Below are 16,218 nucleotides of genomic sequence, written 5' to 3' on the forward strand. Positions count from 1 at the left end.
GTCTGGGTAGATTGCCCTACCCCTTCCTTGGGGGAGGCTCTGTTGTTTCAAGGGGGGGTGCCCAATTTCTTGTGTTGGCTCTGGTGGTGCTGGGGGAGCTCTGCTCTGGATGGCAGGTCCTCAGGAGAAGCCTCTGAATTGAAGGATGAAGGCAGAGTCATGGTGGGGATCCCTGAGGTGGGGGGTCCTGGCAACATGGGATCTGGATCATGGGGTCTTCCCACCCTGTCTCAGTGTCTGCCAGTTGTCTGGGGGCAGTGTCCCAGATCCAGAGTCATGACAGATATTGATTAGATGAATGGCAGGAGGGGAAAGGGTTGAACAACTCCACCTTTCGCTGTCCCTCCGCTGGCAGGCATGGTGACTCCCCCATCCGTGCTATCCTCACAACTACTCTGTGAGTAGCTTAAGCTGAGAGATAGCAAACCAGCCGCCCAGTGAGTTCCATGGCTGGGCGAGATTTGAACCTGGAGCTTCTGCTCCAAAGCCAAGAGTGGTGATTACACCACACCGGGAATAATTGACTGGGGTTATGCCTTGCCCAAGGTCATTTGCAAACTGATATGAAGGCCTTGCCTAGCCTGAAAGCTAAAGATCTGCATCAAGGAAACCAAATGAAGCCCACATCCGTGGAGTTTTCTCTCTTCATAATCTTCTCATGCCATCGCTTCCCCACCAACTCCATTAATTTGTTCGGAGACCGTTTCCTGGCAAACTTCGCTGCTGGTAGTCCCTGATTTAGACTTGACGCACTTTCACATTCTTCCTAAATTAAAAAATAAAATGAAATGAAATAAACCCTGGCTATTGTGAAGGTTTCTCGCAGTTAATTATTGCTTTATTGCCAAGCCGCCTCTGAGATAAATCACATATTTTAATCTTTCTGTAATTATGGTGTGTCAGAGGCTCTGGATTAAGGGAAGAGATAATGGCCTGCCTATTTCTCTCTCTCTCCTTCCCCACCTGTGTACCAGTTGTCAGGTTGAAGTGGTTAAGTGCGCTGAGAGTGGGCTTGGTTCCCCCCGCCCCAAGAGGGTTGACTATTTATACCCTCTCCAACTTTTCACATAAACTTTGGGGTGGGGGCACATCTTGGATTTCGTTCTATTGTTCCTGGGCCTATTGGTGCAGACCAGACAGAGCCATCTGCTTGTCCTTGATCCCAAATGATACTGGCTGCTCCAAGCCAGAGTTGTTGATCTCCCACTGTTTCTACATTTAGTACTTCTGCAGAACTCGGATTCTTGGCAAGCGGAGCTTTCCGTTAAGGATAAAAGGCAGGTTTCCAGTCCTCAGTGAGGAAAGGATTAATAGTTCCACTCTGTGTGCAGCTGAGTAGACTTCACTTGGTAGATGGTATCCAGTATTCCACTTCGGTCGGTAGATAGATAGATAGACAGATAGACAGACAGACAGATTCCACATCAGTATTAAAAGTGTACCCATTAGGCAGACTTCTGCTGAAATGTTCTTAACTGGCAGCTATTCATCTGTCTCTCTCGCTTGCCCCTCATTTGTGGAGAGAAGAAAGCTGGTCTTGTGGCAGCGAGCATGAATTGCCCCCTTTGCTAAGCAGGGTCCACCCTGGCTTTCATTTGAATGGGAGACTACATGTGTGAACACTGCGAGATATTCCCCTCAGGGGATGTGGGGCGCTGTAGGAAGGAAGAACACCTGCCTGCTTGCATGCAGAAGGTCCCCTCCCTGTCAAGAGAGGGCTGAGAGAGACTCATGCCTGCCACCTTGGAGAAGCCACTGCCAGTCCGTGCAGAACATCCCGAGCACTCCTGGACCAAGGGTCTGACTCTGTATAAGGGAGAGCTTCCTATGTGCTTCTCTCTCCTCCTGTCACTTTCTAGTAATTCCACTTCTACAAAAAAGAAGTAGCAAAGATTAAAATGCATGCCAGTATAGAAAATACCTTGGTGGCAGACCGATGCAAGAGACAGATGGCTAGCAGGATGGCCTTTGATCTGCAGCCATTCATTCTGCACTCGGAATCGGGACTTGGCTTTGGACACCTAGCCTGACCAAGGCCTACTCCCAGGCAGGCTCTGTGATGCTCCAGACCAGCCTTGGCCCCCCAGCTTCGCCCAGAATGGGCTGCGTGACTCAGCTGCGAGGGGGTTTCACCAGCACGAGCCTGCAGACATCTGCCCGAGCACAGCCCACCCCCTCCCGGCATGACTCAGGCGCGGCAAAGGCTGCCCGTGGGCTGCACTATTGTGCCCGGCCTTCGCTGGAGTCCCACTAGTGCTCCGATCAAAGCACGTCCTTTCAGGGGCTGGTTGATACTCTGCGGAGGAAATGGCAGCTTTCCTCTCCCAGAAGAGCAAGAAGCACTAATTAGTTGTGGTACGTGGGCTCTCTCTTCTGAGACCCTGAGGAAGGAGGACCTCAAAAGATAAAGTGCTTGGCCTGATACCTAGTCGCACTGATGGCTCATCTAACCCGGGACTGGGTTGTTTCATTTTTAATCCCACCTTTTGCCCAACTAGCACAGGAGGGGAGGGGATGACACTATCCGTCCCCAGCACAACATCCCTCCAGTGGCTGTTGCTGGTGTCTACCTTATGTTTCTTTTTAGATTGCGAGCCCTTTGGGGACAGGGAGCAGTTTTTATTTATTTATTTATTTATTTATTTATTTATTTATTTCTATGTAAACTGCTTGGGAACTTTAGTTGAAGAGCAGTATATAAATATTCGGAGTTGTAGTAGTAGTAGTAGTAGTAGTAGTAGTAGTAGTAGTAGTAGTAGTAGAGAGCTGGTCTTGTGGTAAGGTAAAGTGTGCCGTCGAGTCGGTGTCTTTGGTTCTCTTTGGTAGAATACAGGAGAGGGTTACCATTGCCATCTCCTGTGCAGTATGAGATGATGCCTTTCAGCATCTTCCTATTTTGCTGCTGCCCCATAGTCTGGGAAACATACCAGTGGGGATTCGAACCGGCAACCTCTGGCTTGCTAAGTCAAGTCATTTCCCCGCTATGATGATAGCAAGCATGAATTGTCCCCTTTGCTAAGTGGGGTCTGCTCTGGCTTGCATTTGGTTGGGAGACTACATGTGTGAGCACTGTACAATATGCCCCTTAGGGGATGAGGCTGATCCAGGAAGAGAATCTGAGCCTAAGTTCCCTCCCTTGCATCTCCAAGATAGGGCTGAGCCTGCAACCTTGGAGAAGCCGTTGCCAGTTTACGTATAAGGCAGCTTCCTATGTTCCTATCATTCATACCCCATATTGTCAGGACCACCCTCATCAGGAGAAACAGAGACAGCTTCTCCTGCCTACACCCTCTGACTTGGAGGCGTGTCTTGAGGATCTGCTAGCCAAAGCAAAGATCACCTAGCACCACCAGAACCAATGTTCCGGAATGTGGGCAAGGTCCCTTTAATCCACAGAGCCTTCCCCAAGAAAGGGACGGGAGTGGAGGTCTGTCTACCTGGGCAGAAGGTATACAAACCTAGATGGCCAGATTTGACTTTTAAAAAGCCAAATTCTGGCTTACGGCCCATTTGACTCACGAGTATACCCCTTAGGTTCTGGCAACCCTGAAAAACCAGCAGTCCGCTCCAAGCACCTGCTGGAGCGACATCCATCTCATGCTGCTGAGCCTAGCTTTCCTGCTTTGGAGCCATCCTTTAGAATGTCGGTGTTCAGCCTGTGCTTCACATTAACATGCATTTTGACCCGGAGCCACGATGCCTGGTCCAGGTCAGCTTCAGGGACGACCAGTATGGTCTGCTCCGACTTTCACGGCTGCAGGACCAAACTAGGCATGATGGGGTCATAAGTAGTGTCCACACATGGAGGTGGGGAGGGGTGCCTTGCTATATTTCAAGACTAGGTCCCCCCCCTTTTTTTTTCAATCTCCTTGACGTTAAAAATTGGAAGGTTGTCTTAAATTCAGAGTCCTTTCCCTTTTCGTTCAGCAGAGGTATAACCTGTATCTAACCTATACTTTTTAAGGGGTCATCTTAAATTCCGAGTCTTCTATTCGGATAAGTAGGGTGGTTTAACACTGAAAGGAAAATGGAGATCCTCTCCCCGCAACCAAGTCTTACCTCCTCACAGTCATTAACCTGCTCCGTGTTTCTCTCTTGGAAAGTGGCCAGTGCCATGGAGTGAGCAGAGAAAGGTTTCACACCTCTTTCCCAAGTGCTCCTTTTCCTGTTAAAGACACACACACACACGCACACCACTGCCAGGGGAATGGGGAAGGCACGGGGAAAGAACCACGCGCCTTCCGCGGTGCTGTCCGGCCCGGTCCTCTGCCCCGTTTCCCGAGACCTTTCTAACGGGCGGGCGTGCTAGAGACACAGCTGCAAACTCTATGCAGTGCGAAGTAATTATTGGCTCAGGCGGCAACAGATGATGGATGGAAGCCGCCTGCCAGAACGGTTGCTGAAAACGACATGCCATAGTAGAAGCTTTTTCACTGCAATATGTTGCTGAGTGTATTGAGCAGAGGGCTTTTCTGGACACGGGGATTGGAGTTGCCCCCCCCGCCCCCCATTTGTGGTCTGTGGTAGGAGTTTGTTAACTTGGGTCTTCAGATGTTGCTGGACTACAGCTCCCATCATCCATAGCCACAGTGGGCATTGTGGCTGTGGATGATGGGAGTTGTAGTCTGATGAGATCTGGAGACCTCAGTCTGAGAGCCTATGGCCTGAGCAACCCGTGGCCCTATTTCCTTGCACCTGCCCCTGATAAACCACCATCTCAGTTTCTGATTTGGGGGGGATTACTTGTTGGCATCTTTTTAGCCTGGGTTGCGTTGCCAGAGGTGCCACTGTTCAAGGTTCCGTTTCCTCCCCAGGGTTTTTAAAAGCTAGCTCCCCAAACAATAGAACGCTTCCTCCCAGATGGGGGAAAAAAAAGTGATTTACAGCCAGGACGGTGCTGGAAAACACAGACTGCTTCTTGTCTATAGGGACAGTTGGAGTGTATGTCGGCTGCACAGGCTCAGCAGACGACAGCCAGGCAGTGAAACCGAAATCCTTCCTTTAGGGCTGGGCATCATAGAAATGTGTGCCAGCACCAGGAATCTGGCGCCTTCTTCACTCCTGTGTTCTGTGTTCCACCTTCCTTTCCCTGGCTCCTAAACTGTATCCCGTCGCTCCGAAACTAATTCCTAAGCCTCAGAGGTCTTCAACAAATCCAATTACAGAAGGGCATTCTCATTGGCTCCTGCTGGGTTTGAACTAGAAGCCAAGCCCTGGTATATAAGGGATTTTTTTTTTTTCGTGCTTCGTTGCCCCAATTTGGGACATTGTGTATTAGAGGCAGCTGGCCTTTCCCTCTAAGGTTTTGTTTAGTTTTAAAGCGATACTTCCAGATTTTTTGTTTTGTCTTGCTTTGAGGGACTCCAGGTGTCCCCATTAATAAGACAAATGGGAGGCTCTGTGGTAGTAAAGATGTCTTGGGGCTGGTGAAACTCCCAACATCCCATTCGTTCAGCTGCAAGGAGACTCCCTGGATATGCCCTCTGACTGTGGCTGCACCCAGTGCATGCCTTAGATGTAGATGGTCCAGAAATCCTGGCATCTCCAGTTAAATATCTCAGCTTGGAGACCAAACTCCAGCTAAGACCTCCTCCAGAAGCTGTTGCCAGCCACTAGGTCATCTGGACTAATGCCGGGGTTCCCAACTGGTGGTACTCCAGGTGTGGCTGAACTACAGTTCCCATCAACCCCCATTGCAATTTATTGTATTGTACGTTGCCCATGCAGAAGGGTCCAAGTTCCCTCCCTGGCATCTCCAAAACAGAGAGGGCCGAGAGAGATTCCTGCCTGCAGCCTTGGAGAAGCCGCTGCCAGTCTGTGTAGGCAATGCTGAGCGAGATGGACCGAGGGTCTGACTCAGTAGAAGGCAGCTTCCAATGTTCCTATGTCAGCAAGGCAAAGCAGTCCCTTTGGGCATTTGATTCCAGGAGAGGATGCCGTTGCTCTGCTTCTGCCTGTGTGTGTCATTTAAAAATCATCGTCATCATCATCGGAGTAGCAATGCAGAGCTGAGGGTGAATTGGAGGGAAGGGAGGGTGGTGGTGTTGTTGTTTTGCTTTGGGTGGGAAAATGTCTTGGCTAACACCAGCCTTCTCCTCTTCTCCACAGAAGGGAGAACAAACTGCGGATCCAGAACGGCTGGCTGTGCCACCTGGCCCCAGAAATCATCCGCCAGCTCTCACCTGACACGGAGGAAGACAAGCTGCCTTTCTCCAAGCATTCAGATGTCTTTGCACTTGGGTGAGTTTCTCGGCAAAGGAGAACGGAGGGGCCAGTGAGCACAGGGTCTGGCTACCGGCGGGAGAGGGGGCATGGCTGGTCTTTCCGGCCTCTGGGCTTCCTGGAGACATCTGGTGGGCCACTGTGTGAAACAGGGTGCCTCCTTGGACCTGATCCAGCAGGGCTGTTGTTATGTGCTTACGGCTCGAAGAGGGGCTTAGACAAATTCATGGAGGACAGTTCTGCCATTACTAGTCTAGGAAGCTTCCCAGATTGGACCCTGCAGCGGGGTCACAGCGGATCTCGGAAGGGTGCTTCCACACTTCCCGTGTTGCGACACCGCAGTCCCTAAGCGGACAGCAGGGTGCCGTCCATATTTCCAATGCCTTGTTTCGGACTTAATCGCTGCGATATAGTGCTATGACATCATATATCCGGCGTCAAGAAGTTGCTGGGTTTTTTGGGTAGTTAGTTTCTGCGAGACGGGTCCCCCTGCTGTTTACGTTTTGAATGTGATTTGCCTGAACGGAAGCGTTTTGCTGCTGTTGAGCGGCTAGTCTGGAAAGTGCTAATCTGGTGGCTCTAGGCCACCTCCAGGCTCACAGGCAGGATACCTCTTAATCCCAGTGGCAGGGGATCAACGTGCCCTCAGCTCTTGCCTGAGGGCTTCTCAGGGGCGTTTGGTGGGCCACTGTGTGAGACAGGAGGCTGGATTAGGGAGGCCTTGGGCCTGATTCCGGAGGGCTGTTCTTGTGTGCTTGAGTCCATTGGCCTTCCCTTGGCTCAGTTTGGAATGGTCTCAGTATTGGTGAGCTTTCGTGGAGAACTCTCAGGAAAAAAGCTTTCCCCCCGTTTACTCCCCACTTGTAATGCTGGCACATGGATAAAAAGCAGAGGACTACTTTCTGCTTTGAATGGAAGGGAACTGGAGTGGGTTTCAGAGGAGGGCAACCCAGGTAGGCAGGGAGTCTAGAAACCAAGGTCTATGAGGAACGGTTGACGGAGTTGGGTGTGTTTAGTAAGGGAAGATAGGATCACTGTCTTCAGAGCTGAATAGCACAGCAGGGAAGTAACTTGCCTAGCAAGCCAGAGGTTGCTGGTTTGAATCCCCGCTGGTATGTTTCCCAGACTATGGGAAACACCTATATTGGGCAGCCGCGATATAGGAAGATGCTGAAAGACATCATCTCATACCATGCGGGAGGTGGCAATGGGAAACCCCTCTTGTATTCTACCAAAGAAAAATCACAGGGCTCTGTGGTCGCCAGGAGTTGACACCGATTCGACGCAGCGCAATGTTACCTTTATCACATAGAAGTTGTTGTTTTTGTTGCTCTAGAATCAGGGACTAGAATCATTGGGTTGAAATTACAAGGAAGCAGATTTAGGCCTGAGATTAGGAGACATTTCCTAAGTAGGCTATCCAGTGGAACTGTCTGCCTCATGCAACGGTGGGCCCTCCTTCTCAAGATGTTTTCAAACAGAGGCTGGGCAGCCATTGGTCACAGTGATGGCCACTGGCGTTTCCTGCTCTGAGCACCAGAAGGACTAGAAAACCTCTTGTGGTGGCTTCCCATGCTGAAGTTCTGTGATGCTATGAAACAACCTGGGATGGATGGCAGTTACCTGAATAAATGGTGCATCAAATCCACTCGTCATCAAAGACTCATTCTGTAGGGTTGCTTCTGGCTACTTCTTCCTGAGCCTGCAGGCCAGTAGATTATTTGCAAAGCAGCAAAACCTCCAGTATTCTGCCAGCACCAGCTTCTGCTCCCAAACCCAAGAACAGGGTCGGATGTGGGCTAGGCAGCCGAGGAGATGGAGAATTCTGCTGGGTAAATCTATCTATCTCCTTAATAGAAAAAGTCGGGGGATCTGTGGTGCAAAACGGATTGCCAGTCTGTGAGTGTCATTTCCCCGATGTAGTTCTCTGTTGTCCGATTAATTGCCCTGCTCCCTAGCAGAGCAAAAATGTTCTGTTTCAAAGTGGTCCCACTGCCCTGTGATGATATCTTTGTTGCGGCATACAGAGGGATATGGGTTTTATCTGACGGATTAATTTCCCCATACGCCACTGTGATGGACACCTTAAAGAGCACAGCATAAAATGATTAGCTTATGCTGCGTTCTTATCTGATAGCGCGTTTTCATCCCCCCAAAATGTAGCAATTAAACCCAGTGCATGCTTTATGTGTTACTTCAGCCACGAGGAGAAAAAAAGTAATTATGAGGGTTGTTTCTTTTTTTAAAAAAAATCAGACTAAGCTGTAGGCAAACTTTTTTAATTTGAAAGTTTGTATTGAAAAACACCAGCCTTTCTTCCCCCTTTAAAGCAATAAGTTCTAGATTTAAAATGGCTTCTTTGTCTGTATTTGCACAGTTGATAGGGTGGCCTGGTGCTACAGCGGGAAAGCTTTGCTGATTTTCACTCATGGTGGAGGAGAAATTGCAGTTGGAGGACTTTGGGGGAACTCATACTTCAAGCTCATTCTCATATTTATAGAGCCACAAGCCCACCTGTGGCTACTCTGATGGCTAGGGACTACCTCCGAGCTCAGAGGCAGGATGCTTCCGAATGCCTGTTTCAGGGGAGCAAAAGGAAGAGAGAAGGCATGCCCCCTCACCTTGTTATTTGAGAGTGAGCCCCGTAGAACTCCCTGGGATTTCCTTCTGACCAAACAAACTCAGATTTGCTCTGCACAACAGCAGAAAAAGCAAGAATTCTGGGATCTCACAGGACTGCATTTTGCACGACTCACGGGATAAAAGCGCTGAAACCTACAGATGTAAAGCCAGCCCTCTTGAATCAATAGTTCAGGTTCAGCGTGGCACTGTTTGCTTTGGGTGAATACAGCCTGGTTGTCCTGAGGATACTCAAAGCTTCAAATATATAAGAGGCCTACTGGGTCAGGCCCAGCCAGGCACTTCTCAAAATCCCACAAGGGGGCAGAGAGGCTTCTTCGGAGTCAGACCCTTGGTCCATCCAGCTCAGTTTTGTCAACACTGACTGGCAGCCTCTCTCCAAGGTTGCAGGCAGGAGTCTCTCCCAGCCCTATCTTCCCAGGGAGGGAACTTGGAACCTTCTGCAGGCAAGCGGGCAGATGACCTTCCACTGAGCTACAGCCCCATCCCTTAAGGGGTGCTCACACATGTGGTCTCCCATCCTCATGCAAACTGAGGCAGCCCCTGCTTAGCAAAGGGGGACAATTCACACTTGCCACTACAAGACCAGCTCTCCTCCCTTGCTGCCTTCTCCCCGTAGCCCTCCCTTGCTGCCTCTGAACACAGATCTATTTACATATCTATTTCTGTTTTCACATTTAAAGTCCTGCATAATGACCAGAGCTGGCCTTGTGCAACAGACAGAACCTGTTGTCTTGTGCAACCGAAGATGCGGTTTCTGAATACCTGTTGCACACAGCAAGACATTTTCTGGTTAAGAGGAACAACAGTGCTTGTGAACACACACACCCTTTTTTGGGAGAAATGCTTATTAAGAGCAAGCCCCTCAAAAGGAACAAGCACTCTCTGTGTGTGGCAGTATCGTTAAGAGAGAAAATAACCCCTCCTGGAACTATGGACGGGGACCATATGCAGAAGCAAACAAGTTAATTGAGAGCGGTTGCAGCCGTCAGAACGCAGAGGCGGCTGAAAAGGCGGAAAGAAAAATAAGAGGTTATTCTCCTTGAAACCTGTCTCCAAGCGTTCCTTCGAAGACACCTCTTGGTTGTGCCTGAAAGGGAGAGGTCCCTGGACGTGTTTCCTGAAGTGTGCTTGCACAGAACACACCATGCTGTCTGTCAGCAAGAGTGATCTTTTAATGCTAAGCGCCATTGTCTGGGTTGCGAGAAGATCTGTGTGTGTAATGCCTTGCTTTGCTTTCTCTCCACAGCACCATTTGGTACGAGTTGCACGCCCGGGAGTGGCCTTTCAAGACGCAACCAGCGGAGGCAATAATTTGGCAAATGGGCCGCGGGATGAAGCCGAACCTCAGCCAGATTGGCATGGGGAAGGAGATCTCCGTAGGTGGCTTTGGGTTGCTCTGGGGATGGGGAGGGAAAGCAGAGCGTGCTTCTGAAACATGGATCTTTGCTCGTCTCCAGATTGGAGACCCAGATTGCGGGATGAGACAGACCATTCAGGGGTTGAGTCAGGGTGGGAAGACCTGGCGACCCTGTCTAGCCAAGACTCTGGGTTTGGGGAGGAGAGCTGGTCTGGTGGGAGCCAGCATGACTTGTCCCCTTAGCTAAGCAGGGTCTGCCCTGGTTGCATATGAATGGGAGGCTAGAAGTGTGAGCACTGCAAGATCTTCCCCACCTTAGGGGATGGAGTCACTCTGGGAAGAGCATCTAGGTTCCCTCCCTAGCAGCATCTCCAAGATAGGGCAGAGAGAGAGATTCCTGCCTGCAACCTTGGAGAAGCCGCTGCCAGTCAGTGTAGACAATACTCTGAGCTAGATAGACCAAGGGTCTGACTCAGTCTATGGCAGCTTCCTATGTTCCTATAAAGATTTTGGGAGGAGAGCTGGTCTTGTGGTAGCGAGTATGACTTGTCCCTTTTGCTAAGCAGGGTCCACCCTGGCTGGCACTTGAATGGGACACCAAATGTGAACACTGTGAGATAGTCCCCTGAGGGGGTGGAACTGCTCAGAGAAAGAGCGTCTGCATGCAGAAGGTTCCTAGTTCCCTGCCTGGCAGCATCTTCAGATAGGGCACATGGCACTTCGCAGCACGAGTAAGAGGCAGGTCCAATGAAGTTCTTATCCCCAATGAAGTTCTTATCTGAATTTCAACACTCCAGGCAACAGAGGGTGGAGACTGAGGGAGAGGCATTGGTGACCAACAGAGAAAGGCCCTGAATGGGAAAAGACCCTCTGCTCTGTTGTCCTTCCATAGGGACCAATCCTGGGTCCTCCCAGCTCAAGAACGAGAGTCAAAAATATCATTCCTCCTTCTGGGGATCAGGGGTGCCTACAAGGCACTGAAGATCAAGGGGGTCTATAGGGCGCAGGAACTAGGCGTGGAAGGGATGGGACCCAGCTAGGGGAGCTGCAGTTGCCTTGCCTTCTGCAGAAGCATCGCCATAAGTCTGGCTCCGAAGTGTGGGGATGGGGTGGGCTGCGCTCTCCGGGGGCGCCTGGCTGGTGGCCACACTCTCTTCCCACGCTCTCTCTCCCTTTCTCTCGCTCTCCCTTTCAAGGACATCCTTCTCTTCTGCTGGGCCCACGAGCAGGAGGAGCGGCCGACCTTCACCAAGCTCATGGAGATGCTGGAGAAACTGCCAAAGCGGAACCGCCGCCTTTCCCACCCGGGCCACTTCTGGAAGTCCGCTGAGTAAGACCAGCTTTCCACGGGGCCCCACTGTCCCCACCACTTCCCTTGGCCTTCGGTCACAGACCTCCCCGAGAGCGTTTCAAACAGAGGCTCAGTAGCCATCTATCGGAGATGCCGTAGCTCATTCCGGGGGGCGGCGGGGGGGGGGAGTGGACTAGAAGACCCCCAGCAGGGGTGACCGCACATCTCCAGGTGACCGCTATAGAAATGATCCACCTCGTAAGTTCTGCCCTGCCCCTCTCCCAGAGGGGCACCTGGGTTATTTGGACCTAAAGGCATTTGGAGGACCACCTCCCCCCGCACCCCACACAGTATTTTAAACTCATTTTTATTGATTGATTTAACGTGTTTTTATACCGCCCAAAATGTGCGTCTCTGGGCAGTTTACAATTAACACAACCACACCATCCGGGACAGACTAAAAAGGATTTGGGGGCCCGCAGGGAGTGTGGAGGCCCTGGACTTTGGCCCGTGAGTCCGGGGGTAAGAGTGCCTCTGGATCAAACGGCAAGCAACGAGGCTTTTTTGTGTGTTTGTTTGTTTAATTCTAATAATAATGCTCAGGAAAAGGAAGTCTTTGTCTCCGGGGGTCCTGTCAGTCATGGTTCTGGTCCAGTCTCCTAGCAAGGATGTTTTGAGAGTGGGGCATTCCAACCTAAGTGCAGCCTTAGCACAGATACACTCTGTACATGCTCCCTGACTTTTTATCAGTTTGCATGGCTAGGTATTCAGAGCTTCACAGGTTCCAGAGACAGAGTCTTGGCTCAGATTCTGGGTGTGGGTCGCAGGCCTGCGCCTGTATTTAGGTCAAGGGCTTGGAGCAGATCAGCAAGCCAGCCAATAGTCAAAGCGCTGGCTTCAGGAATACAAACCCGAGGCGGTCCGGTGCCTGCCTTCCCTGCTCCTTCCTGCTCCGATTGTTTAGAGATCTCCCCAGGGTATAAATTTAAGGCTGTCCCCAAAACACCATCCCCCTGTTGCTAAGCCAACTGTTGGCTCACAGCTGGAGGGAACATTGCGAGAGCCGTTTCTGTTCCTTGCTGCATTTAGAGAAAATTTGCAAAGGGCCGTGGGTGGGTCTGCACGAAGAAACTGGGGAGGCTCTTGTTTTGGCAGGGAGCCCATTCCAAAGCCTTGGGGAGGCAACGGAGGAGGCCCGTCCCTGAGTAGCCACCAGACAAGCAGGTGGCAACTGCAGACGGACCTCCCAGATGATCTCAGTAGGTGACTGAGGCTCATAACGGGCCTCGTTTCAATGCCTTCCCAAATTTCCCCACACTTGACTTCCTCCTTGGATGGTGGGAGTAGCGGACTGGATGTGAATTTTTCAAAGGAGCAAGCAACCAGATGGGCGTTTTTCCAGCTCCCCAGCTCCGCACACCCGCTCTCTGGTTGGCAAACACATGATAGTTGAGGCCTTGCTCCTTGTTATGGCCAGATAGCCTCTGCATCCAAAATCCTCCCCCACTCAAAATGTTGCCTATCTGCAACCTTGCTTTAACCTGGGTGGTAGAGTTGGGACATCAATGAATGGGAACTCACTGCCAACAAGACGCAGTGGTGGTGACCCCTGGCTTAGATGGCTTTAAAAACAGATTAGCAAATGCACGGAGAACAAGAAGTAGGTCAGTAGTGATGAGCTGTGGTAGCCAAATAGAACCCCCAGGTTCAGAAGCAGTGTATCTCTAAATGCCAGACACTGTCGGGGCAGGGGCACAACAAGGAAGGGCTGTTGCTTTCATGGCCTGCCTGTGAACTTCGCAGAGGGGTTCTTGTTGTGCAACCTGCTTGCATTATTTGGATTTTACTGGGTTTAGCAAGCTCCTGGGGAAAAGTCAAATTGCCGAAGGTGCAGGAGACAGGGAATGAGACCAAGAGAGAGGCTCTGCTTTTGAACACTGCAAGGCTAACTTTGGTTTTCAAATCTCCATAGGAAGAGACAGAAGAGAGCTCCCAAATGAGGAGTTAAAATCCTTCTCAATTTCAACTCCTTTCTGCCTCCGATTAATCCCCGAGCTCATATAAATAAACCATAGACCAGACCAGGTCAAAGATGATTGTTGCAGGGCGATGCTTTCTTAACCACACAAAGAGCTCCGGGCATTCTCTCCACTGGCTGCAGCAGTGTGCTCTAGAGTGATTTGCTCGCTCTCTGCTGCTGGCACCCACATGCTGAATGATGTAGGGCACAGCAAGTAAGGTGCTTTGCCCCTAAGTCTCTTCTCCTGACCTGTAGGCAAGAACCCACATGTTCTGGAAGGTGACAAGGGGAGATGAGACGAGACAAAGTGGGTATCAGCACCATGGACAGCTCCATAAGAGAAGTTGTTCCAGCAGCAGACAGAGGTGGACGAATGCATTTGAGCTCAGGCTTCTCCTCCTGGGCTCCACTCCCCTGTCTGGAGAGAGGAAGCCATAAAGGGGCATCCACCTGGAGTCTGGCGCCCCTCCTCCTCCTCTCTGTCTCTCTAACGCTGCCTAGCCTGTTGCTGGCACCAAGATACCAGGGAGTGCAGCTGTTTGGGAGAGGTTCCTTGGGTGCTCTTGCAGGCATGGGAAATGGGGAAGTGTAGGTACCAAACGCAAATACAGAAATGGAGTACCTGGTAGATGTTAAGGTATATTATAATATCAATTGTAAGAGAATATATATACATAGGTAAAGAGTGCTGGACTAGGACCGGGGAGACCCGAGTTCAAATCCCCATTCAGCCATGAGACTTGCTGGGTGACTCTGGGCCAGTCACTTCTCTCTCAGCCTAACCTACTTCACAGGGTTGTTGTGAGGAGAAACCTAAGTATGTAGTACTCTGGGCTCCTTTGAGGAAGAGCAGGATATAATTTTTTTTTAAACCCAATGGGTGATAACACAATAATCAGAACTAGCTTAACCCGTGCAGAGCATCTTTGCGCTAGTACTTGATTGCTCCCCTCACCCCCCCATCTCAGCCCCCTCCTCCACCCTCACCTGAGCTGTGCTCCTTCTCCTCCTCCATCCCATTGCTCCACCCCCCTCACCCCTCTTGGTTGTGGCAACAGTGTTGCCGGCACTGATTGGCCAAGCCACAGCCCCCTAACCCCAGAGACCTCCCCACCCTCACCCCTCTCCTGCTCCTCCTTGCAGGAGCGGCGGCGGCTGCAGCTGACCAGGCCCTTCCTCCCTCCCTCCCTCCCTCCCTCCCTCTCTCTCTCTCTCTCTCTCTCTCTCTCAATTTCTTTCTTTCTTTTTCTCTCTCTCTCTCCCTTCCTGACTGAACTGGTCTTGTTCATCTTGTTTCCTCATCTAATTTGCACAGTAGCAGCCTCCTTCTCCTGAAGGGGCTCTTTCCTCCCTCACAACCCCTCTCTTTGCAGACCCCTACCCACTAACAGGTGCATTCCAGCTGACCTTCACCATCACAGGCTCCTCCTCCTTATCTGCATATGGAATCCCCACTGCCCAATCACCATGTGCTTCTGCTTACGAACTCTCGCGAGAGCTGCCACACACGGGATTAGCCACGGGTATGCCTTAGCGAAATATATATACAGTATAAAGAAGATGCTTTAAACAGACAAATGGCTGAGACTTGCAGTGCTCATGCAAGGTTTCGAATGCTTCTTCAGCCAGAAATGTGTGTCTCAGTCTTCAAATACTTTGGAGGCTCTTTCAGGCTCTGGCCAAGTGTCAAGGCCTGGGTCTGGGTTAAGAGCTGGTCCTGCCTCCTCAGAGTAGACCCCGTCACTACTCTGGACATGGTTCCTGACGCCAAGAGCCGAGCGAATGAAACAGCAGGATAATGTCTCTCCTTGCTTTATGTTTAAAAGTAGACTCAGATTTGTGTAGAAATATGGCCTGAAGCACGGGGGGAGAGAATTAATCCCCCCACCCACTCCCATGTAGATTTCCCTGTGTAAATCCTCCTGAAAAGTGTTATTTTCCCTACTTAGAGACTGTATATTTTTCCCCCGGCAAGGCAAACAGCTCCTTAAGGAGGGCCGTGATTTATATCACACAAAACCCACCATGTACCCCCCCCCCAATAAACGGAGGAGGTGGCACCACCACTTCCAAAACAATAAAACAAGGAGGCGGACCTCACAAGGTATGTTAAATCCGTAAAAGCGCGCTAATTGAGCGTTGTTACAGCCGACGCATTTCAAGTGTACCCACTCCTTATCTGAAGCAACTGAAGAGCAAGTGTTTTCTTTTTTTTTTTAAAGTACAATTTTACCACTGCATTATGAAAATTATAAAACATTAAGGACGGCCTTCAGAACATACCGTGTCATTTAAATACGTTTCCATACGTATATTTATTTTATTGAGTGCTTCAGTGCAGGTTTCTGTTAAATATTATTTTTTAAAAGAGCGGAGCCCGCTTTTTTATTAGGCTTTACAGTCATTAAGAAGTTAAGAAAAATAATAGGCTTGTTCACAGGGTGGCTGGCGGGGCAGGAGAAGGGCCTGGCCTGGGCTGGGGAGCCAGATGCACTCCCAATTTCCAGTCGTGTGCTTGCAAACATTAACACAGGGTGTCAGGAAGCTGCCGAATACCGAGTCAGACCCTTGGTCCATCTCACTCAGGATTGTCTACCCAGACTGGCAGCGGCTTCTCCAAGGCTGCAGGCAGGAATCTCTCTCAGCCCTATCTTGGAGATGCTGCCAGGGAGGGAACTTGGGACC

The 16,218-nt window shown here is 50.6% G+C and overlaps 1 protein-coding gene across 12 annotated transcripts in view; it reads left to right on the forward strand.

Annotated features, from left to right (window-relative positions):
- KSR2 (kinase suppressor of ras 2) overlaps positions 1–16,218 on the forward strand; it is a 176,412-nt gene that overhangs the window by 146,512 nt on the left and 13,682 nt on the right. For 9 of the 12 annotated variants that reach the window (XR_008312445.1, XR_008312444.1, XR_008312446.1 and 6 more), the window contains 3 exons: positions 6,109–6,240; positions 10,112–10,241; positions 11,419–11,552. Coding sequence is in view for 9 of the 12 variants with exons in the window: in XM_053279282.1 (XP_053135257.1) it covers positions 6,109–6,240; positions 10,112–10,241; positions 11,419–11,552 (396 nt within the window). In the remaining 3 variants the exon portion in view is untranslated. Of the gene's footprint in view, positions 1–6,108; positions 6,241–10,111; positions 10,242–11,418; positions 11,557–16,218 lie in introns of those variants that run through there. The other 3 variants (XM_053279277.1, XM_053279280.1, XM_053279278.1) reach the window with 2 other exon arrangements.

Source organism: Hemicordylus capensis, chromosome 15, assembly GCF_027244095.1.
Source record: "Hemicordylus capensis ecotype Gifberg chromosome 15, rHemCap1.1.pri, whole genome shotgun sequence".
Classification (NCBI taxonomy): domain Eukaryota; kingdom Metazoa; phylum Chordata; class Lepidosauria; order Squamata; family Cordylidae; genus Hemicordylus; species Hemicordylus capensis.